The sequence below is a fragment of the Mycteria americana genome, chromosome 1 (assembly GCF_035582795.1).
Source record: "Mycteria americana isolate JAX WOST 10 ecotype Jacksonville Zoo and Gardens chromosome 1, USCA_MyAme_1.0, whole genome shotgun sequence".
In the NCBI taxonomy this organism is placed as follows: Eukaryota; Metazoa; Chordata; class Aves; order Ciconiiformes; family Ciconiidae; genus Mycteria; species Mycteria americana.
The window spans coordinates 213331254-213358445 of record NC_134365.1 but is presented as its reverse complement, the minus strand read 5'-3'; the positions used below and the strand labels follow the sequence as shown (position 1 = coordinate 213358445).

The window sequence follows — 27192 nt, the reverse complement described above, 5'->3', positions numbered from 1 at the left end:
TTTCTCCTCCCCTTGAGGCTCTACAGGGTGATTTATTTGATACGTACTCTCCTCGGCCACTCCATTTTATGTTTATCTGAGCATAGAACAGGTGCTATAAGAAATCCACACCCTCCAAAAATCTCAGTATTTGCAAGGCTGCAGATTGGAAACATTAGAGGTAAACCAAAATCAGAAATGGAATAAAAAAAGCTAAGAGGAAGTGGAAATGTTGATTTCTTTTGGTTTCCCACAGAGCTGCCGTGTGGCTTTGGGACTTTAGTTCTTTCTGTGCATTTGGAAATAAAATAATTCTCCACTTCACAGAACGAGGGGGAAGCAAAATGCATTTGTGGGGTAACAAATAAGTATCCATTAGTAGATAAAGTTTTCCGAGTAAGCCCATTGCATTTCAGTGACAGGCACTCTCCCTACACTCGGAGTGTACTTTTATAACCTTCTCAGTTGAATGGGCAGCCCAGAGCAACTCCAGGATCAGAGCACGAGTGAAAGTACAAATCTTATCCTAGTCCATTTTCCTGTGTAGGTTCACAAGAGAAATCAGTTGCATGAGCCTTCTTTTATTTCAGATGTAGCTCTTTCCCCTTTGAGTGCTCTGAAGCACCTGTTCTTTTCAAAATCTTGCTAAATGCCTTTTTCCTGTATATAAATGATGCACAAAAAAGTCCTCAACATAATCTGCTTGTAAGATCTGGGTTTGTCCTAGTGTCACATCCATCCCAGGTCAGTGCCTTAGGCTGTTCTCCACATAACCAACTGATCAGCCTAACTCTGGACCAACAGTGAAATATTCGTAGCCAACAAAGCCAAACAGCTGAAACCAAGAGAGTACACAACACATCAAGGTTCTGTTTTAAACCCTTACAGGAACTCAGGCCATCAATGGACAATGACACTGTTGTCTTGCATCCCATCTACATGAAGAAGCCTTCCTGCAAGTTCCCTGCTTTTTCTTTTACCTTTTTCTTTCCCCTCTGCTGAGAAGTCTTGAGATTATCCCACAGCAGAAGGAGAACATTTTTGTGAGAATGAATATTTTTGTGAGAATGAACATTTTTGTGGAACATAAATAACTGCTCCACAACATCCCACACTCTGCACATGAGTCTTGCTGCACTGCAGGGACATAAAAGAGTCTGCTCTCCTGACTAAGGGTGACTCAAAGTAAAAAAAAAGTCCTACGTAGGCAAAACTAGTTGTTTTATTTGTGGCTTATAGCTGGTTTTAAAACCAAATCTGAAACAAATCTATTGAAAGGAGATGTGAGGCTCCTAGATCCTTGGGGTCTCCCAAGTGCAGAGCCATATGTAGAGAGAATACATCACTCCAGCTGTCCTCAGCTGTCTGATGCAGCCATAGAAATGCTCTACTTGGGTGAAGGTGGTGCAATTATTTTTCATCTGTCCCCAGCAGCTACTGGCTGGGGACAGGTAACCTATGTCTGAGAAGCCACTTCTCAGTCATTACCTTGGAATCTCTGTTAATAAATAGAAAGGATAGGAAAAAAAATTCCTACACTTCTCTTTTTCTTTCTTTGTAAACACTTCCAGTTCATGCTACAGTTTTCACAAATAAATGTATAGTACTGCCACAGGCATGGACACACATAAATAGGTCCGTTAGAATTAAGGATATTTGCTTTAACTTCAAACAGTTTACAGTTTAGACTTCTGAGAGAAGCTATCACTTTCAATTTACTGAATGAAAGTCATATACTGAATAACAGCTTTCTAATAATTAGGCATGACAGCTCCCACTGCAGCTAGAAACAGGTATTTTTCAGTGAAAAAAAGCAAAGTCAGTTCTCTCTAGACCTTACTTTTTTGAAGAGCTAAGCTGTGTTGCTCCATTCTTATTCACAACCATCAGTTCCTGAAGTCCTTATTCATAAAAGCATCTCAGAGGGCTAAATTTAGCACTGTTGTACATAAACAAATCCCATACAAAATTAAGTATGGTTTGGAGTCTGGAGGAGTTAAGATCCAACATATTTTTTGAAAACAATGCTTACATGCTTCTAAATTTGGGTGCTGCTGCAAAGAATTGGCAACTTCTTGTGTTTAGTATAAAAGAAGACAGCAAAGGTCATGTAGCACCAGATTCAGCTAGAGATAGTAGAGGTGGCATTTGCTCCACTTTAAAAAACTGGCAAGTAGGCTTTTCCACCAAAGCTAGTCATCAAGAGAGTCTTTGTACAAGCCCTTTTCTAGAATGTGATTTCTCTGAGCTAATTGAAATGTCCACATTACAAACAAGGGACCTAAGAAAGCCCTATTTTTCTCAGTTAACTATAGAGGGAACCATGATGACTAGCCCACATGGAAGTACCTAAATTGTAGACGTCTAAATATGTTTAGGTGAATCTCACCCTGAGGGCTGTGGTCCCTTTGGGTCTCAGTCCAGAAAAGGACCAAGATAATCTGTGGAAGATCCTGCAGATAAAATGTATTTGAAAGGAAGGGTGGACACAGTTGCCATAAGACAGAGAAATAATTGAGAAATTCACATCTGAAATTGCCAAAATGTGGGCTCATGCCAAAGAGTAAGGGCAGAGGCAGGAGTCCCTGTTGTCGCCTGTTTGCTTTCCCCTTTGCCCAAGGGGGAAGGGCAGCTGTGTGCAACAGAGCGGACTGGGAACAGAGGCTGGTGTCCTACCAGTGGGACAGTCTCAGCATCCCAGTTTCCAAGACAGCTGGGAAGAGCTGCAATCCTTACATGTTTCCCTGAGGGTCTCACCAGGACAACTGGTTTCACTGACACTGTTTTATTTGTGTTCCTGTACAGTTCATTCCTGGGACAGCATCAGGTCATCCTTCTAATAATGCACTAGAAAGGCAGCAGGCCGCATTAGATGACTCCTGGCGTGTGCCATTTTTAGTCAAGACACCATTTTTCTCATGTCATTTAGGTCCCACTTGTTGAATACGTGGCAAATGTAAGGCTCCCAGTAGGTTTACGTCAATATCTTTTACTTCTCTGTTTACTACCCCAGGGTCTTATCCCGCTTGGTGAACACATCTGAGTGAGTTTTCCTTTCTCCCCTTGGTGGTTAGGGGATCACTGATACTGAGCTCCATGTAAGAGAAAGGATTACCTGTATATTGCTTTTAGGACAGTATGCACGTGTCAGCACATTGGCTCAGAAAGAAAAGGTGATGGTTAACAAACTCTGTTTTGGGAAGATCTAATTCATGTCCACCCAGAGGCCACATCAGCAATTCTTAACACGGTGTTACTCAAATGACGCATAGCTTCAGGCTGTATATGTACATGATGCATTTTAAACTGTGGTGAACAAAATGGATGATACAAATCAAATGTTTTCGTGTCAGCCTTCCCTTATGCAATGCTATTAAGACTGGCGAAGCAGACTTGTGTTTGCCTGGCATGTCATGAGAATAATGCATATATTTGTAGAGTATGCACCACTATGACATGGCTGACATTACTTTCTATCTTTTAGATATGTGCATGTATAGGAGAGACCCCGAGTATGTGTTTTACATATGCTTGACTGGACTGTCTTATTTTTTTACCTTACTCAGTAAAGAGGCTGGCTATAATTGCATGGTATTACTCACCTGCCCAGCAGCAAAAATTCTCCAGCGAGTCCCAGGCGCCTCATAGCCATTAAGAGCCCTCTCACAGTCATGCCTTCACAGAAGCACGCAACCACTCTTGCCTTGGGCAGGTGGCTCCGAAGCTTTCGCAGCAGCTTGTCAAAGCTCTGTTCACCAGCATTGCTATAGATCTTGTAGGAATGTGCAATGCAGATCCCTTCCTTGGCTGCCATATCTTTGAAAGCTTCCATTCCACTTTCACCATAGTTTCCTAAATACAAACAGAAACATATATGCATATAGTAAAATTTGCAGAAGATTTTCTTGCTTTGGAAACAGCAAATATTTTAAAGAATATGTAACATATCTGCATACACATCAGCGTACCAATCTTAGCAAAATAACATTAACATTTTAATTTATTAATCCATTTTTTCAAGGCAAGGTCAACATATTTTCCCAGAAATCTCACTTCTGTTTAGGAGCCTGCATCTCTGTTGAAGTCAAAGGCTGTTAGGTACCTCAATACCTTTGAGGATCTGGTCCCAAATGTTTAAAATAATGTATGTATAAATTGCACAGCCTCTTCGGATTCTCTTAAGTCGACTAAATGTGGTCAAGCGCTCTGGGATTTATTTCAGAAAATCTCAAAATGTATGTTCAGAATAAATATTGTAAATATAAGCAAAACAAAACAAAGACTCATAACAACATGACTTTTTTCATAATGCAATCTGAAAAGCAACAATTTTTAAAATTACACTGAAAGGTAAAACTTATCCTATGAAGAAAGAACTTCCGGTCACTCGGGAGAATGGACGGCAAAATTAAGGATTAGCATTACAGAGATCACAGGATCACAGATGGACTAATTGTACTTCTGTGTTTATTTTTTAAAAATTAAATGTCTACCAATCCAACAAGAAAAACTTCATATTTTCTTTCAATCTATTCTTCCCCTGTGGGATAAACTGACAATCAATATTAACAGATAGATGCATTTACTGTTATTTATTCTGTCTCACCATGGAAAATTCTTCATTGCCAGGCCTACATGAAAGTCACAGTGCTTAAACAGTGGGTGTACTGATACCACTGACAATCATCCTGACCGGGATTGCCTCTCTGGTTCCCTGTGCTTCTCCATCTGGTTGTCTAAATCTGTTTCATGTCTCATTTAAATAAGAAGGCCTTTGAGGCAGGAAATCTTTCTCCAAAATATTGCCTTAACCCCTCAGTAATATTCCACAAAAACACACTCAGTAAATTAATAAGACTGAGAGTGTTAAAGTAATGCTGTTGCAAGGAACTGCTGATCCTTCACTTATTTCTGTTAGTTTGCAAATGGAAGAATCTGTAACGAAAATGTTTTCTTTTACCAGCATAGCTATGAGTATACAAGAGCACTGACAGTGAAAATGCATGTGAAGCAGTGAGAATCAGACAAGTGGAGTTGGGCTGTCATTTGGTTTTGTGACCTTGGACATTGAGGCCACCAAGTATTCAGCTTGCCCACCTAGGGAATCGTCCCTGTCATTCTGGTGTTAGAGTTTAGAGGCTGTATTAGGCTCAGCACTGTACAGGAATGTGAAAAACACTGTCTCCAGTTTGAAGATCTTACCATCTGAACAGCCAAAAGAGACAAAGAGCAGAAGAGAGGAAATACCATTGTCTTCATTTCACATCAGGAATGAATCACTGAGACCTTGAAATTTCAAAATGGTACCCAACCAGAACGGCAACCTGAATGCAGATCTCCTTAGCTAATACGACTTTCATTTTCCTCCCTGCTGTGATCAGGCCTGATGGAAAAGCCATTACTATGCAAATTGTGCCTGGACAAAATGTCATAGGATTTTTAAAGTCAGTTGTTGCAATGCTTCCTGGGAGTCATAAATCAGGTGCCCAGTGCTTCCCGATGTGTCACGCTCTTAGGGCAAACTATGTTTCCTGTGATACATGAGCATCAAGTGATTCCCGTGAGATGCTGAAACAGTTCAGCTAGAGGTTGAAAATCTAGTGCCTCATGAAAGATGTATTATAGCCTCAGAAGTCAGTCTGAACAAAAAATGGGGGTCAGTCACATATAACTGCCACCGGGCGCTGAGGCCATCTAAAATAAAATTGTTTGACAGGAAATACACTACTTTGTTTAAAATTATTCTCATTTAGGTCAATCTGGATCAATGTTAAATGTTCTGTTTCATTTTTCCTAACAGAAAATAAAAAGGAAAATAATTCATATCAAACTTTGTGATAGAAGATGGAAGTTTGAGGAAAAGCTGTTCTGTAGTATAACAAAGAGACTGAAATTCTGAAGACTTCGTTTTCTGTCAAAAAACTGTCAATGGAAAATTCACAGCCAGGTCTAATTGACATACAAAACTGGATCTCTTCAATGTTCCAGATGCTGCACACTTTGTTTGAAAGTGTTATAAACGTACAAACTGTTACCCTGAGGCTTGCTATAAAGCTGAGAATAGGTTTAATAATAGTACCGAAAAACAGTAGGTCTTGCAATGAACACGAAGTGCATTAACTCTTTTCCAGTCAAATAAAGGTTGCTCTGGCACAAATGCCATGGTCTCATCATGTATCAAGACAGGGAGATTTTCTGAAACTATACAGAACGCAATGCGCCATCCAAAATGAGAGGAAACATGTTAAACTACCAAGGCCGCTTAGCAAAGTGTTATGTTCTTAACATTTGGAAGAAAAACATCCTGGCAGTCCAAATCTGAGAGTGACTGAGTTCTCCAACTGGGAAAACTGTAGCTGTATGGCATGAGCTCAAGGGACATTTGATGAAAACAGAAAGCAGCTTTGCTTCAATACGCTCATACAAATACACCAGTGGAGCTCTCGTCATGATCATTGCTGATTAAACTCTACTTAATTAATTATTCATAGTGAATTCCCCTGTTGTGCAAGAGGTTTGATGAGGTATGTATATTTAATTTGAGCTATACTGTGGGGATAATGAACACTCCTTGATGGAAAAATAAATTCTTTTCTGCTAAACTCCTTTTCACCACATATTAGGATGAATTTCCTCTGAGCTATCTTTCTTTTTATGGAAAACCTGTACATGCATGAAGGTATACATGTAACACTGAGGGAACGGGAGTGGGAAACTGGGTAAGTTACATTACATCGTCTCCTTGAGGATGAGATGTGAGGTTCACAGTGGAAGAGCATCTCCATGCTTTCTGTATGGAACTGGGCTCCTCATGGACTTTTGGTTCTTGAACTGTGGCATTTCCACAGTAGTAGTCTTAAAACTGCCACAGCTAGAGCAAGTGTCCACTGCCTGGGCAGTTCCCACTCTTCAGCCAGGTCTATGACACAAGGAGAAGGATACGGGGACTTTCAGGCTTGCACACATGGATGGACAAGTTGAGGACTTATGCAGCCTGACTCTGAGGAGTTTGTAGTTTCACTTCCAAGTGAAAATTAATTCAGAAGCCCTATGCTGGAACCAAAGCAACGTCTTCTGTGAGTTCCCTGTGATGGAAGCTGCTTACATCCTCGCAATCTATCCATGTAGGTATTTTGTTTCCACTTTTGAATTTAAAGAAAGATCCTAAGGAAAAGTTAAACAGAAAGGAGGGATTGTTTTACTTCTGCTTGGCTAGTTCCAGTTCAGCAGAAAAGACTCAGCAAACAACACAAGCTGGAAGTATGGTCAGTTCAGCTCCTCCTCCCCCACCAAATTCCATCTCCATTTCAGTGTTTGGAAACCAGCACCTCTGTATTGTGACTGGTTCTGCTGGAGGAGGTATCACAATTTTTTTACTGGATGTTCATCTCCTCTTGAAAGTTTGTCTGTCGGTGGCGTAATCAGAGCTGCTAGCTGTTGATGGCTTTTGTAAATATGTCTTATACTCATGACAACAACTGGCAGCTGGGTTCTTTTAAAATGCCAGCCTGAATCCTGCACGTGGCCTACCTGAACGTCTGGCCCTAAGCCCAGTTCAAAAGCTACTCCCATATGTCTCTGCATGTTTAAAAAAAATCGATTACATCATCATGCAAAAGACTTATCCCTGCTTCAGAGTTGGAATTTTGTTCAAAACTCAAGCATATGCATCCCCACCTACAGTCTAACTATAACAATCTGTTAGTTCCACTTCCAATGAATCAGTACTAGAAACTATTAAGAAGCTTAAAAAGAACAGATTGTGCTTTTTTCCAGATGAAGCTTAATATAGTACAGTACATAATAATACTTCAATCTGATAGAAAAGGGTCAGGCAAACTGCAAGCTGCTCTTGCTGCTCCTCCTGCTCAGCAATTCAGCCAACTAAACTATCTAAACATAAACCATTAAATTCTTATCTGCATTACACAGCAAAACAACAAGGTTTTTAATCTTAAAATAATAAATGAAATACACTGACAACTGATCTATCACACTATAGGTCATCAATATGAGATAAAAAGTCCCTACAGCCAAACGGAATAATGAACTACATTTTCTTCTGCCCAGGGATTTTTGGGGTGTCACACATTTCTTTTTGAATACATGAGCTTTTTTATCATTAGCTGCACATGCAAATTGTTATCAGATAAGTGTTTGGTTTATAAGAGAGTTTCAGTGAACACAGATGAGAATCAACCTTTAGGAGAGATTTAGGATGTAAAATTGCTTTGGGCAGCATGCTGTGAAAATTCACAAAGTCAAAGAAGAGAAGGGTTAAGCGACATTGAAGAAATGCATTATGTCATTCATCTAGCTGCTAATAATCCTACCTATCACAAAGCATATTTATTTAAGCAGAAGTGCTACCATCATTTTTATAGACAAGGAAGAGCAAAACACAGAATAATATTCTATGCTGTATCTGAGCCACAGAAAAGAAGCCATATCAGGTTAAAATTGTCAGTAGATGTTTTGCAAGCAATACAGGGAATACAGAGCTTCATTTTTTACTATCTTTCATTGGCATCAATAGGAAGAACTTTGCCAGAAGTACCTAAAAAAATCTAAGTAGGTATAATTTTGAAAATGCATGTGGGAGTAATGGAAGATATTTATGAAAGGCAATGTGTTGGTTGATTACCAGGATGATCTTCCTGAAAGTCAAGGATATGGGGGTGTAGAATAGTTTCCCGAATGGAAATGTTAGAAGTATCTTTGAATGTTACAATTCAAATTAATCATGGCAAAACACCAGTAGTACCTACTACTACTGATACCTACTAGATACTGTCCACATTTAACTGTCGTGACTGTGTGAGCCTTTTAAAGTTTCATTGCTACTAAGAATAGGGACATAATACCAAATCTCTTGAGCAGCTACAGCAACCACATGCCACTGATATAACGTTACGAAAATCACAGCTTTCTGGTACAGTTATGTCTGCAAATAGAACAAGATAATAGAGCGTTATTTCATTCTAAAGAGTACAAACCAGATTAAATCAAATCACACATGCCTGAAATTCTGGAGTTCTCTGTATGTGCTAAAAAAAAGAAAAAAAATTATAACCTGTTTTCATTTCATCAAAATATTTTATTTAAATGATTTTTAAATGGGATTTCAGTATTTATATTAAGTATATATGTATAAACCAACAAAGAATAAAATAAAAAGGGCATTTTGAAAGCAGGCCTTTAAAAAACACCTTAAATGAGAATAGTTCCTCAAAATATATTCCACTTAAACATGTCCAAACAGATCTTTTCCTTAATAATCACTCGGAGACTGAGCTGTTCCAGTTCAATTATCTTGAGTGCTAGATAGCAACGTCAAGGCCTTTGAGCTCTTTCCTCATAAGATATTCAATCTGAAAGTCTAAATTTCCTGGAAATATATAAATATATATGTACACACATATTTCTAAGGATACCACTCTTTTTTATAAACTAATGTCTAACATTCGGAATACAAGTAGCCAAATGCTGCTCTGATGAAAGGACACCAACCCAGAATAAGTCCCGCTAGGCTGTCCTCAGCATGACACCGTGTTGTATCTCCAGCGCCGTGCCTCATTTGGAGCCTCACATTGAAACAGCTGTTATGAAGCTTCTTCACAAGGCCACTGCAGAGCTGTGGCACAACACAGTATGCAGCCAAGATGGAAGACCTCTTGATGAAAATATGGCCTGTTATATGCAATTAGTTTTCACAGAAGAGTTGTTTTCCTGGGAGGTTATGCTCTTTGGCAGGAGTTGTCAAGAAGGTTTATCTGTTGCTCCTCACGCAGAACCAAGCGATCATGTCGAGGGAATTTTTCTCCAAAGAAACGGCTACTCAAGCAAAGCAGCCAGGCAATGTTGGCTGGGCTTGGAGAGGTATCAGAGAACTAGAAAACAGCAAAGGAGCAGCACGGGGCAAACATTCCCACAGTGATTAATTTAAGGAAACTACCTACTCCATCCTTAAACACAGACAAACTCAAAGTGATTCAGAGTGCATGATCTAACAGCTAAGGCCTTATAAGGGACATAAAACACCAATGACTGCAGTTAGGATTCTGTCGTTAGCTATCTATATCATCATGGAGACCTCATATACCTATTGCCTTGGATGTTCATCTTTTCTATTCAAACGGAAAGCTCTTCAAACAGCACTTATCAGTTGCTAAGTGTTCATAAAATTCAGACCCAAAAGGATTGCCTATGTCACTGGTGGCTTGATAGATGAAGATAGTACAAGATGTGTCAATATAAAGAAGCTTTAGTTACTATGACATCATACTTTAATTTCCTTTTCTGTGAACAGTTTTGAGATTTTTGGTTTTGTACATTTGAGGACAAGAAAGGTTTTCATAATCTCAAAAATATTAGCCAACCAAAAAACCCCACTTTAATCCTCTTAAAATTCAATTCAGTCTGATTGAAATAATTTGTTGAAATGATCTTATAATATTTAATTTAGATACTGACTGTTTTATTTTATATAAGCCTCATATCACCTTCTACAATGTAAAATAAAACCAAAGTCTGTATTCTGAATCAGGAAAGTAGTTCATTATTATTTCAAAAATAATTAATGATATATTTTGACATTTATAAATAATTTCAACATGTTTAATTAAGAAATTAATTAAGCTCCTTCTGTGAGTTTTTTAAGTTTCAGCTACTAGGTATTTTCTGACCAGAAGTTTTCATTCAAAGGTTTTTAGACTGGCTCCATTCATTAGGTCTTTTTTTAAATAAAAAATGTTTAAATCGTTTTAGTGAGGTAATATACAATATATACAAAACATAACTGTACTTAATTAGTTTAAATATATCTGTTCATTATCTTCTCATCTGAGAGAGCTCAGAAGTATCACTTTGATAACAAAGTTTCTCTTCTCTTTCTCATCTTCTCTTGGCTATTTTGAAATAATAAATTTATTCCTCTTAAGAAAAAGATGACCTAGTTTCATGGTTTAATGTACCTCAATCCTGTTTATTTTTAAATTATCACTTCATAACTTTAAAAGAAAGACTCATTTAAACATTGCTGTTATGTGAGAACAGGGAGCAGTCTGGAAACAGACTTTTCTGCACATTTCCTTTGATCCATCCTGCTAACTGGCATGTCTGCAGCTCTGTGGCCTTGTCCACTGAGCGATGTTTGAAGTCCTCTGTGATGCTAATGTCTGCTAAAGGATTTTAAGCTTCACAGCTTTTGCAGAAACATGCTGCCATCTCTGCCTGCTCTCCTTGTTTTCAGACTGGAGAGATTAAAAATTTTCTGTGCTTTCTGTTTGTGAAATAGCTCTTTCTGTCTACCTAACTCTAATACATTTCCCTTAGATATGTTCTTTATCACTTCATCATTTCATTTCAAAATGAAATCATTAATGAAAGCTCAGTTCCTAGTGGACTCCAGGGATACTCTAACTTTTCTTTCACTTTCATTTGGGGTTATACTTTTCATTTTCTAGTTGGTTTTCAGACAGAAATGAGGATACATGAGACTGACAGTATTGGGCTGGAGGCTGTTCCTTTCAGGAGACAAATGCTGTGTCAGAAAGGAGAGGGCTTTGCGGTGGGAACACTTCAGTCTATGATCCTCTATCCTTCATTGTGGGTGTAGTGAATTCCTAAGGAATGCAGCTTGCCTGGGGTTTCTTCACTGGTATTTGGACCCAGTCCCAGTTCTGGCTTAGGCTATTAATTATTATATTTCTCAAAAGAGTTGGTCCCTTCTACAAGTGAACAACATTACACTTCTGTATATTCACAACCTGGAACATACCTTCATGTAATATTAATTCTCAAATCTATTAAGGTTTGCGACTGGTCTTTTCTGAAATACACCTGATGTCCTATTCTGCTGCTGCAGTAGATGAGCACTACCAGAAGTCATCCAGCAAAAAGAAGCATAATTCAGGGATTAGGTAGACTCTGAAGGCCTTCAATTAATCTTTTGAGTTTTCTGGTAAGTGTCTCTCTGCCCTGTCTCCTCATATGTGAAATGGACTTAAAAACGTTTTCCTGACTGTGGTGTTGCAAGAATAAATGTATTATACGTTGAAACTCAGATAACTACAGTAAAGAGGGCCACATTTATGTTGAACAGACTGAATGAAACCTGATAGTTTTGACTCACAAAAACTCACATTTATAGCAGTAATCACTCTATATGTCTAACATCTGTTGTAATAATACCTAATATTTCCCACAGTAATTGTAGGTGATGGCAAGGCTACTCCAAAGAGAGCACCTAAAATTCACTTTAACTGATTGTGCACGTTCATATTCAGCATCTTCATTTGGGACAAGAGTGGGTTTCGTGACTCTCCCGATCTGAACTCTGAGAGCAGTGAGGTCTATTAGGGATCCATGAATATTTACAGTAGTAACAGGAAGGCAGATCTATGACTGCATTTCCCAGGGGTGCTTGTCAAAAGATTTTGAAGGGGATAATATGAAGTTTCTTGGGGCATATTAATCATTCTTAAAGTATACCATGTGGGATGAGAAGGCCTATACTGTGTGACTAACTACTTTCTTGGAGATAGTATCATTTTAAGAACAGGTTGGATAATTGTTTCCACTTGGCAGATAACAAAGATTGCCTCTTAGAAGAATATTTGAAAAATGCATTTGAATATGTTAGGAGTACAGGTGGTTTTTGAACTGTAACTTCAGAGGGTATTACCACGTGGGACCCTACCATACTCAGCTTTTGGATGCAGAAACCAAATAAGGAAAAGATAATAATAGACCAGGGTTGAAGGCAAGAATATATTGTCCTGAATTTCAGACTAAGCTGCCCTCAGGCAAAAGAACAGCTAGTTATTAAATAATTACAGAATAATTTTTGTTTTAGAAGCTCTTTACAATGGTTGAGATTTCATGGCTACCTTGGACAATCTGTCTCAAGCCAAACTAGTCTTTTCATAAGTTTTACTTCCCTAGTTCTTAACCTGTTCTTCTATGTTCTCTTTCAGTTTAAGCCCATTAAGTCTTGTCCTATCAAATATGAGAATAGCTTCTCAAATTGATGTTTTTAGGAGTCCTTAACAGCTTTGAAGACAACCACCTTGTCTCCACTTAATTTTCTTTTTTTTTTAAGACTAAACAAGTCCAGTTTTAATCTCATGATCTTGTTTTCTACACTTCTTTTCATATTTATGGTTTTCTTGTGGTTGATCTCCAATTAGTTCATGTTGTCCATCCAGGATGATGTGCAGTTTTTGTGAAGATATGGTACTTTTCCATCTTGTACCTTGCCTGAGCAGGGTAGAATTGAAAGACTATTTCATGTCTCTAAAACGTATTACCTCTTTGTATACTTTCAGTATATTTACCTTTTTTAACAATGGAATGACACTGTTGACTCAAGTTTAGCTTGTGATCCATTTTAATTTTCTAGGTCTTGTTTTCTACAGAACTGCTTCTCAGTCGATAATTCCTCATCCAGTATTTAAGTGGCAGATTATTCTGTTCTAGGAGCAGCTTCATCCAGCATGGTACTGTTTACAGATTTAATAACCATATTCTATTTATCATAATTTGTATCAGTGTTGGAAATATCAATTAAAAATTGATTCAAGGCAGATATCTAAGAAGGGCATTGAGCTTATGTCTCCTGTTGGAAAGCTAACAAGTGAGAAATACAGTTTGAATAAAGTTTTAAAGTCTGTTGTGCACCTAACACAGGGAAGTCTAGATTCATATCTTCTTATAAGAATGTTTATGTGTGATAATAAAAATTTTAATGTTTTTAAGATACAGTCAGTCATTCTTCACAAATGCTCTGAACTGGATACTAGGTTGGCTTCATATGATCTACTTTTGAAGAATACACAGTCCTTTCTTTATGACACCAGAAGGAAACTGCCCATTTCTTGTGAAAAATTGTTTATTTGTTGCAGAAGTGAAATTAGGTTGGCTGAGCTCTTTCCTCACTTTCTTTTTTAAGACAGGTAGTGTTACTTCATTTCAGTTTGTTCGAACCTTATACATATACCAAATTTCTCCAAGAGAACCATTAAAGTCTTCAACAGTGTTTCAAACAATTCAGCAAGGTAGATGAACCAGATATTTTGTGAATTTATCATTATCTAATCTCTAGAAATGTCTATAATTTCTGAATACTTCTTTACTGCTTCTAGCATGAGGTAGAGTATGACAGGCAGAATTTAGGTACTTGAACAAAACGCAATCCTAAAATCCTTAAGCAACTGCTGCCTAGATTTGAAATTGTCACTGTTTGTCAAGTCTTCTTCACATTCAAGTCTCCAAGTGTGTATAAGATGTCTCTACGTCGAATGAGTCACACATCCTGAATTATTTTTTGACCAGAAAGATAATTTTAACAGGATGGATAGATTGTAGTCTCACCTCTTTTGTATTATGTCTTTTCCACCCTCTTTCCAAGAAAAATAAGTTATACACTGATGAGTATGACACTTTTTTGGAAACTGGAGAATACGAGTTTGAACACACTCAAGCTAAGGAGGGAATGAGACCGAAATTTTCAGTATGTCCTGGGAGCATATTGTGGTTACTAGGCTATGATATAAAGAAGCTAGCCTCCTCCTCTACCCATGTCTTAAGAGAAAACAAAAGTCTATTTTCAAGATAACGTTCAGACTGGAACCCAAGGAACAGTAGTACTTAAAGATGTTGTGATCTGTATCTGCCTTGTTCTCTTGTGCATCCTTAACACAAAGATTTTCTGAACCACATGCTGAAGCATCTTGCTCTATTCAGATATTAGACAGAGAGCTTGGGTACCAAACACAGAGCTAGGTAATCCCGTGACAAGGATCAGGAACCTAAAACTACAGACTTTGCAATATACGCTTCTGAGATGGATACATTCCTTACTGCATCTAGCCCAAAATCTTTCTGGAAGACAACAGCTGCAGCTGAATACAGTTTGATATTTTAGCAATTTAGGACTTTATTTAAGTTTCTGGTCCTCTGCCTATAACAATATCAGTCCCTAGCCTCCATTTTTATCTTTTTCCATCTTTTTTTTTTTTTTTTGGGGGGGGGGAGAGGGTTGTTTATGTAATCCATGACATAATAACCTGGAAAATAAGCTAGAAAAATTATAGAAATTGTAGAATAAATAGTCACTTGGGGGAAATTTTGAACTCAAATTCTTGACATCTTATTTATAGTTTTATTAAATATTTCCCTGTATATTATCTAATTGACTGATCCAATATCAGAGTAGCAAAACATTTCTATATCACACATCTACTGAAAAGAAAACAGTACTGAAAGCCCCCCAAATTGTACTGCCTTCAGGCAATGAAACAAGTGGGCAAATTAATCTATCTGGGCATGGACTGAAATTGCCAGGCTGTCTCACATGGGCCATGAAATGACTATTAAGACATTCCTCCTCCACTCCATTACTATGTATTATGCCATTATATTAGTAAGAGAACAGGAGTGTTAGACTTGATGTCTCTTCATTCCCTTTTGGAATAATATTTACTTTCAGCATGTTTAGGAGCCATGCCATATTTTTAACGAGCAAATATATTTTCTTCAAGAAGGTTTGCCGTAACCTGAATGCCAATGTTGCGGGCAGGGATGGAGCAAAGGGGAACTGATCCTACAGTGTAGTTGACATTACATTGCAAGTTTCACCATTTGCAGGATCAGCATTGGCACTTGGCATGGCAGATTAATGAGTGTTCAGAGCATTCAGGAAGATCAGTCTGTGCTCATTTAGCTGGATCTCCCTGTCAAGTGCCCTTTAATCGGCATGATTTCAAGGATGCCATTGACAGTAAAGGAAATGTGCTTTGGGCACTGCTGTTGCTTTACATAGTGCCATTGTTTGCTTAGGTGTTGGAAGGAAAACCATCAGCAAAATGCTTACAGACAGCAACACTGCAGATAGGTTTTGCCTAGAGGGGCATTTAAAAATATATGCAGTTATTCTAGAGCGCTGGGCTCTCCTGGAAGGACATGGAGAAGAGGCCTTTTGGCCATAGAGCAGATGGCAAAATGATCCGAGGACCTGAAACTCTTTTTGACTGTGAGATGTTCAAGTGCAAAGATGATGGCCTCACGTGATGTGCTAAACACTGTCATCTATCATATTTAGCTTCTTCCTTAATGGTCTGAAGAGGGAGTAAACAATCTTAATGAAACTTGCAAATTACTTTGAACTGGACGATGTTGAGGATGCCAGCCAGGATACAGAAACATTGAAAAGGTTTCTAAATATATTGTTGACTTGCCTAGAAATTTGGGAAAATAAACCGACTCACCTTGTTGTACTTAAACTAAAAATTCTGGACTGGGTAGAAGGATAATAACAAAGACAACAGAGAAAAGAGAAAGAAAATAAGGCATAATTCTGCAATGAGATATGATTAAGTAAACATGCAAGCAACATGTCTCTCTGTATTTTGTTTTATTGTTTTTTAATTGTTAGGTTAGACTTCAGGAAAAAAATGTGATTTCTGTCACCCTAAACTGTTTGCAAGAAAGTTCATTTTTCTGAATGTCTTTCTTCTGGGAAAAGAAGCTAATTATTGGACCTTTATTCCCCAGACTGCTGGTAACGTTCTCTCCTTAGGACCCTTAGAAAGGATGTTGGAAATGCAATCGCAGTTCCCTCTGACTGAGGAGTATCTGAACTGTACCTTCGACTGTCAGTAGCCTACGTACCATGTCAAAATGTAATCTGGGATGGGTTCTCTTAATCTGTCCTTGTGGTACTTGCCCATTTTTTATTAAAATTATATTTTTGTTTTGCTTCTCCCTATAGTTGATCAGCAATGCTGAATTTTGTGATCCAGAAATCTCCCCAGAACTTTTTCTGGACCAATTGTATTAACAAAACTTTCAACTTTATGCATGTAGTCTCTTGTAAACTACAGAATATGAGAAAGCAGGATGTTCACTCATAGCACGACAGAAGTTGTCATGGGAGTTGAGGTATATGAATGAAAATTCAGGTTGTGAAATACTACCTGTTTCCTAGAACAATAAGGTACAAATGCAAATATTTTAAATATACAAATCATTCGGAAAGCAATTGCGGTAACTACTAGTAAGAAAAATAAAAAGATAATTTGCAGGCTTAAAAGTAATATTCCCTACATGATATAAATCATAAAGTACATGGCAAGGATCTTAAAAGATGTGAATTAAGGACTAAGTTTTCATTTAACATTTGTGTGGTGTCTAGCTTGATAAGGTCACTGCAGGAGTAGTTATAAGTACTCCTAGATCTGGAATAATAATAATAATAATGTCATCACTGGTAATAGTACTTGAAGCAAGAAAATAGGAAAAATAAAGAACACTACTTAAATCTTTTGTAAACTGCCTCTAAAATGCCTAAATTAATCAGTTTTTTAAAAAACAATGACTATACTTTTTACCTTATATTAATTTTGATGTGATTTTAAATGGGAAAAGTTTATCTTATTGCATCAGAAATGTCAGCCTGTCTTATTTTGGTTCATTTCCTTTAGACTAAAATAATAGAATATAGATTTTATTGTGCACTAGAATATATGAAGCATATTGCAGGTAAATTTCTTTTGTGTTGTAAAGTATGTGTTACATTTTTATATAGCTCAAATCAGATAAGTTATAATAAAGTACAAATTAACCAAATTAATCAAAACATTCAAAATGATCCCATAAAACAAAACATTCATGTAAAGCTGAAGAAAAATATTTTAATGGCTGTAGTCTTTTTCTTTAGAGAATTACCATTTGTTAAGGAATTCAAAAATTTTACTTTTCTTTCAGACGTGGAATTTTAAAAAATCAGAATATTAGAAACTTACTCCCATCAATCTCTGATGCTAATTTTTATCTTAATTCCAGAACAAACATATATTTTTAAAAAGGCTAGAAAGTTCCCTAATGTTACTACCCTTTTAGAGGTATACCCAAAGGTCATAATTAGGTCTAAAAGACTGTGGCAGGAGACTTTCCCTGTGTGTTTTTACGAGTGAATCTGAAATCTAAACCTGCCTGGACTTAGTTTAATTTGAACTATAACTAAGGAGCACACAGAAAGAAGAGGCAGGGAATAGACTGAGATATCAAAGGCTTTTTTTTCTTTGTTCATATTTAAAGCTTCCCGAGAGCTTCATTTTCATTTTTGCCTTTTCAAAACCACAAACTCAAAAGGCTCTTGCAAACCTCATAGACCTGTTTAAACACCTGATACTGAATTTGGTGTCAGTGTTCATCAACAATGAAGAGCTTCATTATAAAATGCCTTTTATAAAAATCCCCAGGGTAAATCCCAGGAGGAGGGAGAAAAGAAATAAAATAAAAAATAATAAAAGAACAAAACAAAACAAAACCAGCCTTAGTGTCTGGAATTTTTTTTAAGTACTGCATAGAAAGAAATGACAGCATTCTTCAGGATTTCAGCCCCAGGTTAGATTTCATCTACGCTCCCTGTCAGGCGCAAGGCTCAGGGCTGGCTGGGGAAGTCAAAGTCCTTTTCATCATGTATACACTCAGCACATTGTATTGATTTCAGATATTAATGAACATCATAAAAATCAAGCCATTTCACAGCAGCAATCAATTTTCAGAATAGTCTGACCGTGGTGGACTGTAACAGGCAGTGTTCATATGAGGCGATAACCTAAGGAAACGTCTCAAAAGTACAAAGGTGGCACAGATATTTAACAGAGAAGAAAGAAAGAAAGAGGGAGATGGAAAGAGGACGGGGGGGACATTTTTTACTAATTACTTTGTTGATAAAGCAATGTTGTGTTAAGTATAGATATCCTTCAACTGTCTATCATTAATTACTATTATTATGAATACAACTAGTACTGAATGTTGCTTGGAGACCCCAGCTAAGATCTTGCCCTCACCATGTTAAGCATGACACAAAGAAAGGGTAAGAGAGTCCTTTTCTAAAATAGGTAATTCTAATTAGACATGAAAAGCAAAGAATGAGAATGGAAATAAAGTCACATGAAATAAAAGGACTTGCAAAATATCAGGCAACAGATTACTTATAAAGGAAGGATAGATGGATTGTCCCCTATAGCACATTCTATTTGGGATCTTAACCCTGTTAGTTGGGAACTTAGTCATCCTGCTGGACACTGTTTGTGTTCCATCTATAGCAAATGGAGTGGAACAAGCAGCTGCAGGAGATGATACATCTACCTATCTTACACATCTTTTTTTCTAGATGAGGTGACTACAGCATATAACTTGGTTTGGTTAGTTGCCTTATTTTCAGATAGACAAAGGATCCCACCCAAACATGCTAAATCATAGAATCATAGAATGGCTTTTGTTGGAAGGGACATTCAAAGATCATCCAGTCCAATGCCCCTGACATGGGCAGGGACATCCTGCACTAGATCAGGTTGCTCAAAGCCCTTTCCAACCTGACCTTGAACACTTCCAGTGATGGGGCATCCACAACTTCTCCAAGCAACCTGTGCCAGTGTCTTACCACCCTCATCATAAAAATTTTCTTCCTTATATTTAGTCTGAATCTATCCTCTTTTAGTTTAAAACCATTGCCTCTTGTCCAGTCACTAGAGGCCTTGGTAAAAGTCTCTCTCCATCTTTCTTATAAGTCCTCTTTATATATTGAAAGGCCGCAATAAGGTTTCCCCAGAGCCTTCTCTTCTCCAGGCTGAACAACCCCAACTCTCTCAGCCTTTCCTCATAGGAGAGGTGCTCCAGCCCTCTGATCATTTTTGTGGCCTCCTCTGGACCCTCTCCAGCAGCTCCATGTCTCTCCTGTGCTGAGGACTCCAGAGCTGGACGCAGTACTCCAGGTGGGGTCTCATGAGAGTGGAGTAGAGAGGGACAATCACCTCCCTCGACCTGCTGGCCATGCTTCTTTTTATGCAGCCCAGGGTACGGTTGGCTTTCTGGGCTGTAAGTGCACAATGTTGATTCATGTCCAGCTTTTCATCTGCCAGTATCCCCAAGTGCTTCTAAAAAACTGTTTTTCAACACACAGGGAAATAAGTCTTTAGCTTGTGGTTATTCCTCCAGAATCAGACAGGGCCGTGCTCCTAACAAAATGGAAGACCATCAGCAAATGAGTTTAGGTATACCACAGCCCAGAGCTTCTCACCCTGTAGTCAGGGCATTCTCCTAAATGATAAGTGATTTTGGATTTATGTCTCCTTGAGAAGAGAAGAGAGGACTGAAGCCCAGATCTGCTGCTCACCAGTTGAGTACCTTGACCACTGAACCACTAATTGAAATGGGAATACCTCTGCCTTTCTCATTTGTTAATCTAATTCCAAGAAAATCCTCCTTCCCTCTCCTCACAGGGGAAAACTTCTTGATTTGCAATGTATTTTTGGACCAGAAAAAGATTGTGTCTCACCCTTAAAAATAAATTTCCAGCTCTATTGAGAGCTTCATCAAGGAAATTATTTAGTCTCCCAGTTAAGAGTAGGAAACAGCCAGAGAACAGATCCAATACTAGGTTTAGGTTTTAGGTTTTAGACTGTTTCCAGTGAAAGAACTGGGTTATTTAGAAAATCTTTCCTTATTTTGGGAAACCTCTCCTCCCATGGTTCTGTGAGTTTGCTTGGTTCCACTGGCTGATTGTGCGTTAGGGCAAAAAAAAAAACCCCACAACTTCCTAAGGATCACTAAGGTCCTTTCGTAAACAATAAGTGATAAACTACTTCATCTTCTTTTAGATGGCCCAGTACCAGCTCTGAAGATTTAGTGGGTTTATTATGGAGTGTCTGGTATCCCTTTCACTACTGAAGTTACAGCCAAAACTGTTATTAATCACTTGTTTATTTGATCACTTTTTTAAGCTGAAGAAAAAACAAATATTCAAACTAGAAGTAATTTAAGAATTATCAGTGGCAAGTAGACTTTGAATAATTTTAAGTGAATTGGAATCCTTTGTGAAGTATTTGTTCGAAGTATACTGGGTTTTCTAAGGACTTTTTTTCTCTTTTAGCCAAATGTAATCCCAATTGCTAGAAAAATTGAAAACATAAATAGATTTTATTGTCTCTGCCCAACTCCAATGAACGGCAGTGTTATTTTTTAACCAGTGCACTGTTCGTTGAGTACACAATGAAAAGTTATTTAGATATAAAAATAAAAAGAATATTAGGTCAATCTTCACATCTGTCTTGAAGTGTGAAGACAGGATATCATATGAGAAGTCCTCATTTGATAAGTGTATTGATTATTTGTGATTGAGTTTCACAGGGAGTATATCAGATCAGATTTTCCTGACAAGTTCATGTCAACAGATAAACCTTTCAGCTGAAGCTATTCTCATCTACTAGGATTTCAATGCTATGTAAACCTTGTGCAAGCATTTAGTGCAAAGATGAATTTTTCATCATTGATGCAGGAAATACAAATGTTTGATTTGAAGCATTGCTGAAATAAAGAGACCACTCAACCTGTAATTGACAAAAATTAGAACAAATACATTGATTCTTTTTGGTTATGCAATTTCTTCGAGGAACCCTCCCAACAGTAAGGAAATACATTTTTTACTCTTCAACCGCTATTAAGTAATTGAACAACCACTATTGACTAGTTGGACCACTGGTAGATATTATCTAATCCTTCATTATTGTAAACTGATGACTCTTCCAGACCAGTTATTTTCATTTTAAGTAGCTAGGTCAAAAATGATCCTCTTATTTCAGTATGATTTAGGTGCCTGTTGCCTTCATAGTCCTTTACATCCATGAGCCCGGATCCTAGGCCTCAGTTAAACATTTATCCTTTCAAGTGACTCCATCATTACAAAACCGATTCTAGATTATGTTATGCAGCTTAAATAAGCCTTCACCATAAAGGCAAAGAATGACAGCATTTCCATATTTGAGGCACATAACAGAATTTCACCCTGTATCCTTCCCTTGAGTCAGTTACATCTAAAGCTCATTTTCCATTCTTGTTTGAGGACTTGAAGACCCCATTGCCTTCCTTTGCAGTTTGCGCCCCCCAGTTATTAATCCTCAGTCTTAAACAGATATTTCTTCAATACCCTTTACCTTGTCTTCATAATAACTGAGTATTTCTCTTGTCAAATTTAAAGAAATACTAGTTAAAAAACAGGTCTGTTCTTGTAACAAACTTCTCTGATTTTTCAGACCTCTTTGCTTTTCTAATTGCCTCATCAACTGTAATGGTGTGTTTGCTTTAAAAAGGCCACAACAGTGTTGAATGTTGATGTTATGAAATGTATTAGCATTTCAAACTGAGCAGTCTGAGCCGCTGAACACACCACAGCTGACTGCCCAAATGGTATGAGGACTAATGGACCACAATGAGCAGGTATCACAGCATGTTAATCTCAGTGTAAAATAGATTTGAGTTTAAGTAATGATGCTCCCACTTGGACCAGATTCCAAAATTAGTGCAGAAAGCAGTAAGCTTTCTGATCTGGTGCCAGGTCGTCAGGCACTGCCTTGAACAGATGCTCCCTATGGAATTTATTGTATGAAAGAAGGAAGACCAGTTAATCTGATTTACAAGGTTATGCATAATATTTCTGCACCACAGACTTCCAATTTGTTATAAGCAAACAGCTTTAATTCTCCAATAAATACATTTGAGAAGATTTGCACTGGGCTTTGTTGGTATGTATAGGAAGAGTGCTTTGCATAGCTCCCTATCCCTATGGCATGTGAAGTGATTTGTAATTCTGAAAAGTACATGAATAATGTGGGTAATTTTAACCAAAGGCTGCAGTAAGCTGTATAAATTAGGTTCATAAGTAAAAATAACATTAACAAGGCTGGCAGGTGGAAAACTTCTGCAATGATGCCTGCTGGCCTCCACATGATCCGGTGCGTCCCTATGTGTGTTTGTGTGTGAGTGAACTCATGCATGTTTGTCAGCTCACCATTGCTGTATATTGCAGTATGAATGACACTTTTTTTGATTTTGGGTATGGTTCCTGCATAAAGCTTAATGATGTTATGTTGACTTCCTCTCAGTATAAGCAGTTTAAGGCAACAAATCCTGATTTAAATTCTGCAAATAAAATATATCTGTCTACTGTTTCTGTTTGTGAGATACAAAAGAAAAAAATTAAATTTCACATTTTTGTTTTCTTTTTCACCAGTGAACTACATGCTTTATAGGATTTATTTGGGCATCCAGTAATATTTTTGCTATCCCTCTTTTGCCTTTTCAATTATTATGTAACAGCACTCTGTTCTGAAACCAAAGTCTGATTTCTTTCAACCTCCTCTCTCCTTTTGGAAAGTTTATCTGTTTCAACTTTCCCATGAAATTTCCAAGCTGATTTCCAGCATCTGAAGGTTTCAAAGAGAAAAAGACCTGCTGTGATGATCTTGTTGTTGTCTTTCATAATAATAGCAATGGATATTTTTTTTCTATAAAATTAGTTACTTGCATTTGGTTTAAAAGAATTCTTCAGAATTCTTTTTGAGAACAGCAAAAATACAGGGACTTATTGTTTTCTCTAAGGTCTAATGCAATCAACTTACTAGTAAGGTCTACAACTCAAAATCATGCCTCTAACGTGATATTCAGGTAATAACCAGGAGGGTGTCTGCTAGAGTATCTTGCTGGCAATGTCCCTGCAGAGCTGTGTAATACACCGTCACTTGAACATGGCATGATGAGTCCTCACCTTTCTGTAAGGCACAGAACCTGGACTAATGACAGTGGGGAGATAGCAAGGTGCCTCCAGCATTCTGAGCTACTACAAAAAATAACCATGCAATTCTCAGCAACTAAGTAGCAGGGGCATAACAAGGGGACAAACTAGGATTTTAGAGCCTTGAGGAAGATTTTTGTTTGTGTCTGTGGAAAGTGTGGTCAGTATCATCTGTTGCAACTAGAACTTGATTACTGTTCAGAGAATCCAAAGTGACACTATTCACTCTTTGTTGTCATCCACAGCTGCTTTGCTATTATCTGCTTCACCATAATGCACAGAAGCCAGGATCAAAGGATCATGATCCATTGTATTAATCACTGTGAATACAAATGAAAGACATTTTCAGTCTCAGAGTGTTCAAAATATGATACAACAGGAAGATGCAATAGTTGGAAAAGAAAAATGGTGGGAGATGGGAGAAGGAAAATAATAAAAGAAAAAATTACTATGTTTTGCACAGAAGTCAGAATTTCTACTACAGATTTCCCCCCTGAAAATATAAAAGAATAAAGCCACAGTGTGCCAGTGGATGGACTGAAAAGCAAAGTAAGATGTGCTGCCAGTCTGTACAAACAGTGGGTTGTACTACTGCTTAATAACTGTTCTGCTTACTTTCACTGCTCAGTTTAAAATGTATTTCCTATAGCCAGATAGAAGGTAGAGTCATGAAGGACATCCAGCAGCATTACTATCAAAGATGAGCATTCTTGTGTCTTCATCTGATTCTTCACCCAATCCTGTCTTCAGAAACCTGCCTTCCATAAATTTTTATTCCTCAGCCATCTCTACTTATCCCTGAAACTTCTTAAATGTAAAAAAATCCTCTCTCCCAGTGGCCCTTCTGCTGCCCATATACAAAATAAATCTGTACCTCTGACTACGTCTTCTATGAAGTCCAGGGGAAAGTGATTTTACTGTGTTTATGGACTGTGTCTGATTTTTGCTTAGTTCCCAGTACTGCTATGGACACCTTGAGGAACTCAAGGAAATCACTGAACTTTCTGTATTCTACATGAACATTGCCTGTCAAGAGTTTAAATACATGGAAGCCAGGTAATGAAAAAGTGGAAGAAGTTGACCATATTTACTGGAACTTTTACTTGCTACCTGTGGTGTTGGGAGGAAAGGAATAGAGCACATCCAAAATATTTGTCCTAAGGCAAATAGCGCACTTCATGTAGTGCCGGGGGGGGGAAGGAACTGCCTTCAGCCCCCCAGGCTCACTGGCTTCCTGCAGCACCAGAAATAACGATACCTTTGTAACCTGCTGAGCCAGGATCCACCTCTTATGAATGTAGACATTTATATTGTAGACATCTGGTTAGATGAATGCCACCTCTGAAGACATCACACAGTGTCTTGCTCTTCCTGTCTCTCCTCCTGTCCTTGATTTGAAGTCCAAGTTTTACTCTTCACTTTTTTATTAACATTAGCATTGCTTAGCAATTATCCATCTAAATAACGCAGCTTCCAGAGTCTAGTCCACACAGAGGAACTGAGTTAAGGCACTCCAAACTATCACTTCTGTGGGCCATAAAAAAAGTTCATTTTAATTCTGAGTAGACTATAAACACAACCAATCCCATGAGGACTTGCATCTTTATTCAGGTTGAAAAGCTAATGGGGTTTTGGTCGAACTCCATTTATTTAATGTTCCTCAAGAACCTTTGGTCCTTACTGATGCTCCTATGCGCAAGGACAGAACTCTAAAAGGAAACTCAATAAAGCTGAGTAAACTTATCAGAATAAAATTAGAATATTCTTGAAAAGAAACAACAATAGCTCAAACTGATAGAGGAAAAAATAACACCCAGAAACAGGGGAACTGAACTAATTAAACCATGAAGAAAACAATACTAAATCTATTTCCCCAAATTGATAATAATTAGTAATAATAACTTTCACTTAAATTGAATGAGTCACCCAACGATCTCTAAGTGCTAGTTAAAAATGAATGTTAATTTTTCCTCATGCTCACTGCTTTGGAACATGAGACACAATTCGGTTAAGTAAATGCTCCAAACTCTTTCTCTAAGCTATTGACAGAGTACAGGAACTGTCACAGTCCATTGCTTCCCAGATCTTTCCCCTGATCAGTTGTCTGTCAGTGCTTTACTGAAAATCGGAGAAATCTTTGAGAATCATCATGCACATAAGCTACATAAATGTAACATCAAGGCCAATGCAGCATGGTATTTTGTATTTTTAGCAGGTATGAAGTGTTGTGTGTAGTCCTGATTAAGCAGGAAACCCTTTCCTCTCTAACTCTGCTACCCTATGGCTTTGTATGGAGCAAAGGTCATTAATATGCATCAGAGAAGTTGGAGTTAGGCAAAAATGAAGGGGTGTGTGGATATGCTAGTCACATAACACCATGAAAAGCAAAGGGCAGAATTAGGGTTTCAGAAAACTGAAGATAATCACTGCTTAATTTCTGCTCATTATTCAGGTGAGGCACAGCTGGCCCTCAAGGGCTGTTCCAAAATATCAATTACAATAAGCCTTAAATAATTAATCAATCAATCAGCTGTATAATGCATATGAAATTAAGCTGGTTTTCAGTACAACAGAGGAAAAAAGAAATGCCTGAGGAAAAGCCTAAGGGCTAATCTAACAGAAACTGCTGAAAACACACACTTCAGTATGCTCTCTCTAGCTCTGTATTTGCTTTAGGAGGAGAAAACCATTGCCTGAGCAGAGAAACTATTTGAAAGTAGCCTTGTAGGCAGAACTTGACATGAAGTTTTTTGTCCTGAGTTTTGGCTTCATTTACACACAAAACTAATCTTAGTGAAATACTTTCCTTCCTTAATTATTGATGAAAGCAAAAAGTAGCTTTGGAACAGCTGAGCCTCTGTTGTATCATGGTAATGGTAAAACTCTTGTTTAAAATTTTTGGGAGACTGAGTCATAGATGTGAGGTGGAAACAGGACGACTATCCTTAGCCTCTTTAGCAAAATCCCCTCAGAGCAATTCCTACCTTTAAGCACAAGTTAATATATCTGGAAACCTAGTTAATTTGATGCAAATGGGAAAGCTTTTATTAACTGGCTAATAAACATTTTGTAGTATTTGGCAATAACCATAGAAAGGCTGAGAAAGTGGTATTGTTCAGCCTGGAGAAGAGAAGGCTCTGGGCAGACATTATTGCAGCCTTTCAATATATAAAGAGGGCTTATAAGAAAGATGGAGAGAAACTTTTTACCAGAGCCTGTAGTGACAGGACAAAGGGCAATGGTTTTAAACTGAAAGAGAGAAGGTTTAGATTGGACATAAGGAAGACATTTTTTATGATGAGGGTGGTGAGACACTGGAACAGGTTTCCTAGAGAAGTTGTGGATGCCCCGTCACTGGAAGCGTTCAGGGTCAAGTTGGACAGGACTTTGAGCAACCTGACCTAGTGAAAGATGTCCCTACCCATGGTAGGGGGATTGGACTATATGATCTTTGAAGGTCTCTTCCAACCCAAACCATTCCATGGTTCTATGATTCTATGATTCTATCAATTTAACTAATTAGCCCCTAGGTACCTAACTGAAACAGAACTAATCAAACTTAAAAAGAAATACAG

At 37.8% G+C, this 27192-nt stretch overlaps 1 protein-coding gene across 3 annotated transcripts in view; it reads right to left on the bottom strand.

Annotated features, from left to right (window-relative positions):
- Nucleotides 1-27192, bottom strand: part of GRM5 (glutamate metabotropic receptor 5) — a 282843-nt gene that overhangs the window by 154309 nt on the left and 101342 nt on the right. For all 3 annotated transcript variants that reach the window (XM_075491133.1, XM_075491134.1, XM_075491135.1), the window contains exon 2: nt 3582-3831. In XM_075491133.1, coding sequence (XP_075347248.1) covers nt 3582-3831 — 250 coding nt within the window. The remainder of the gene's footprint in view (nt 1-3581; nt 3832-27192) is intronic.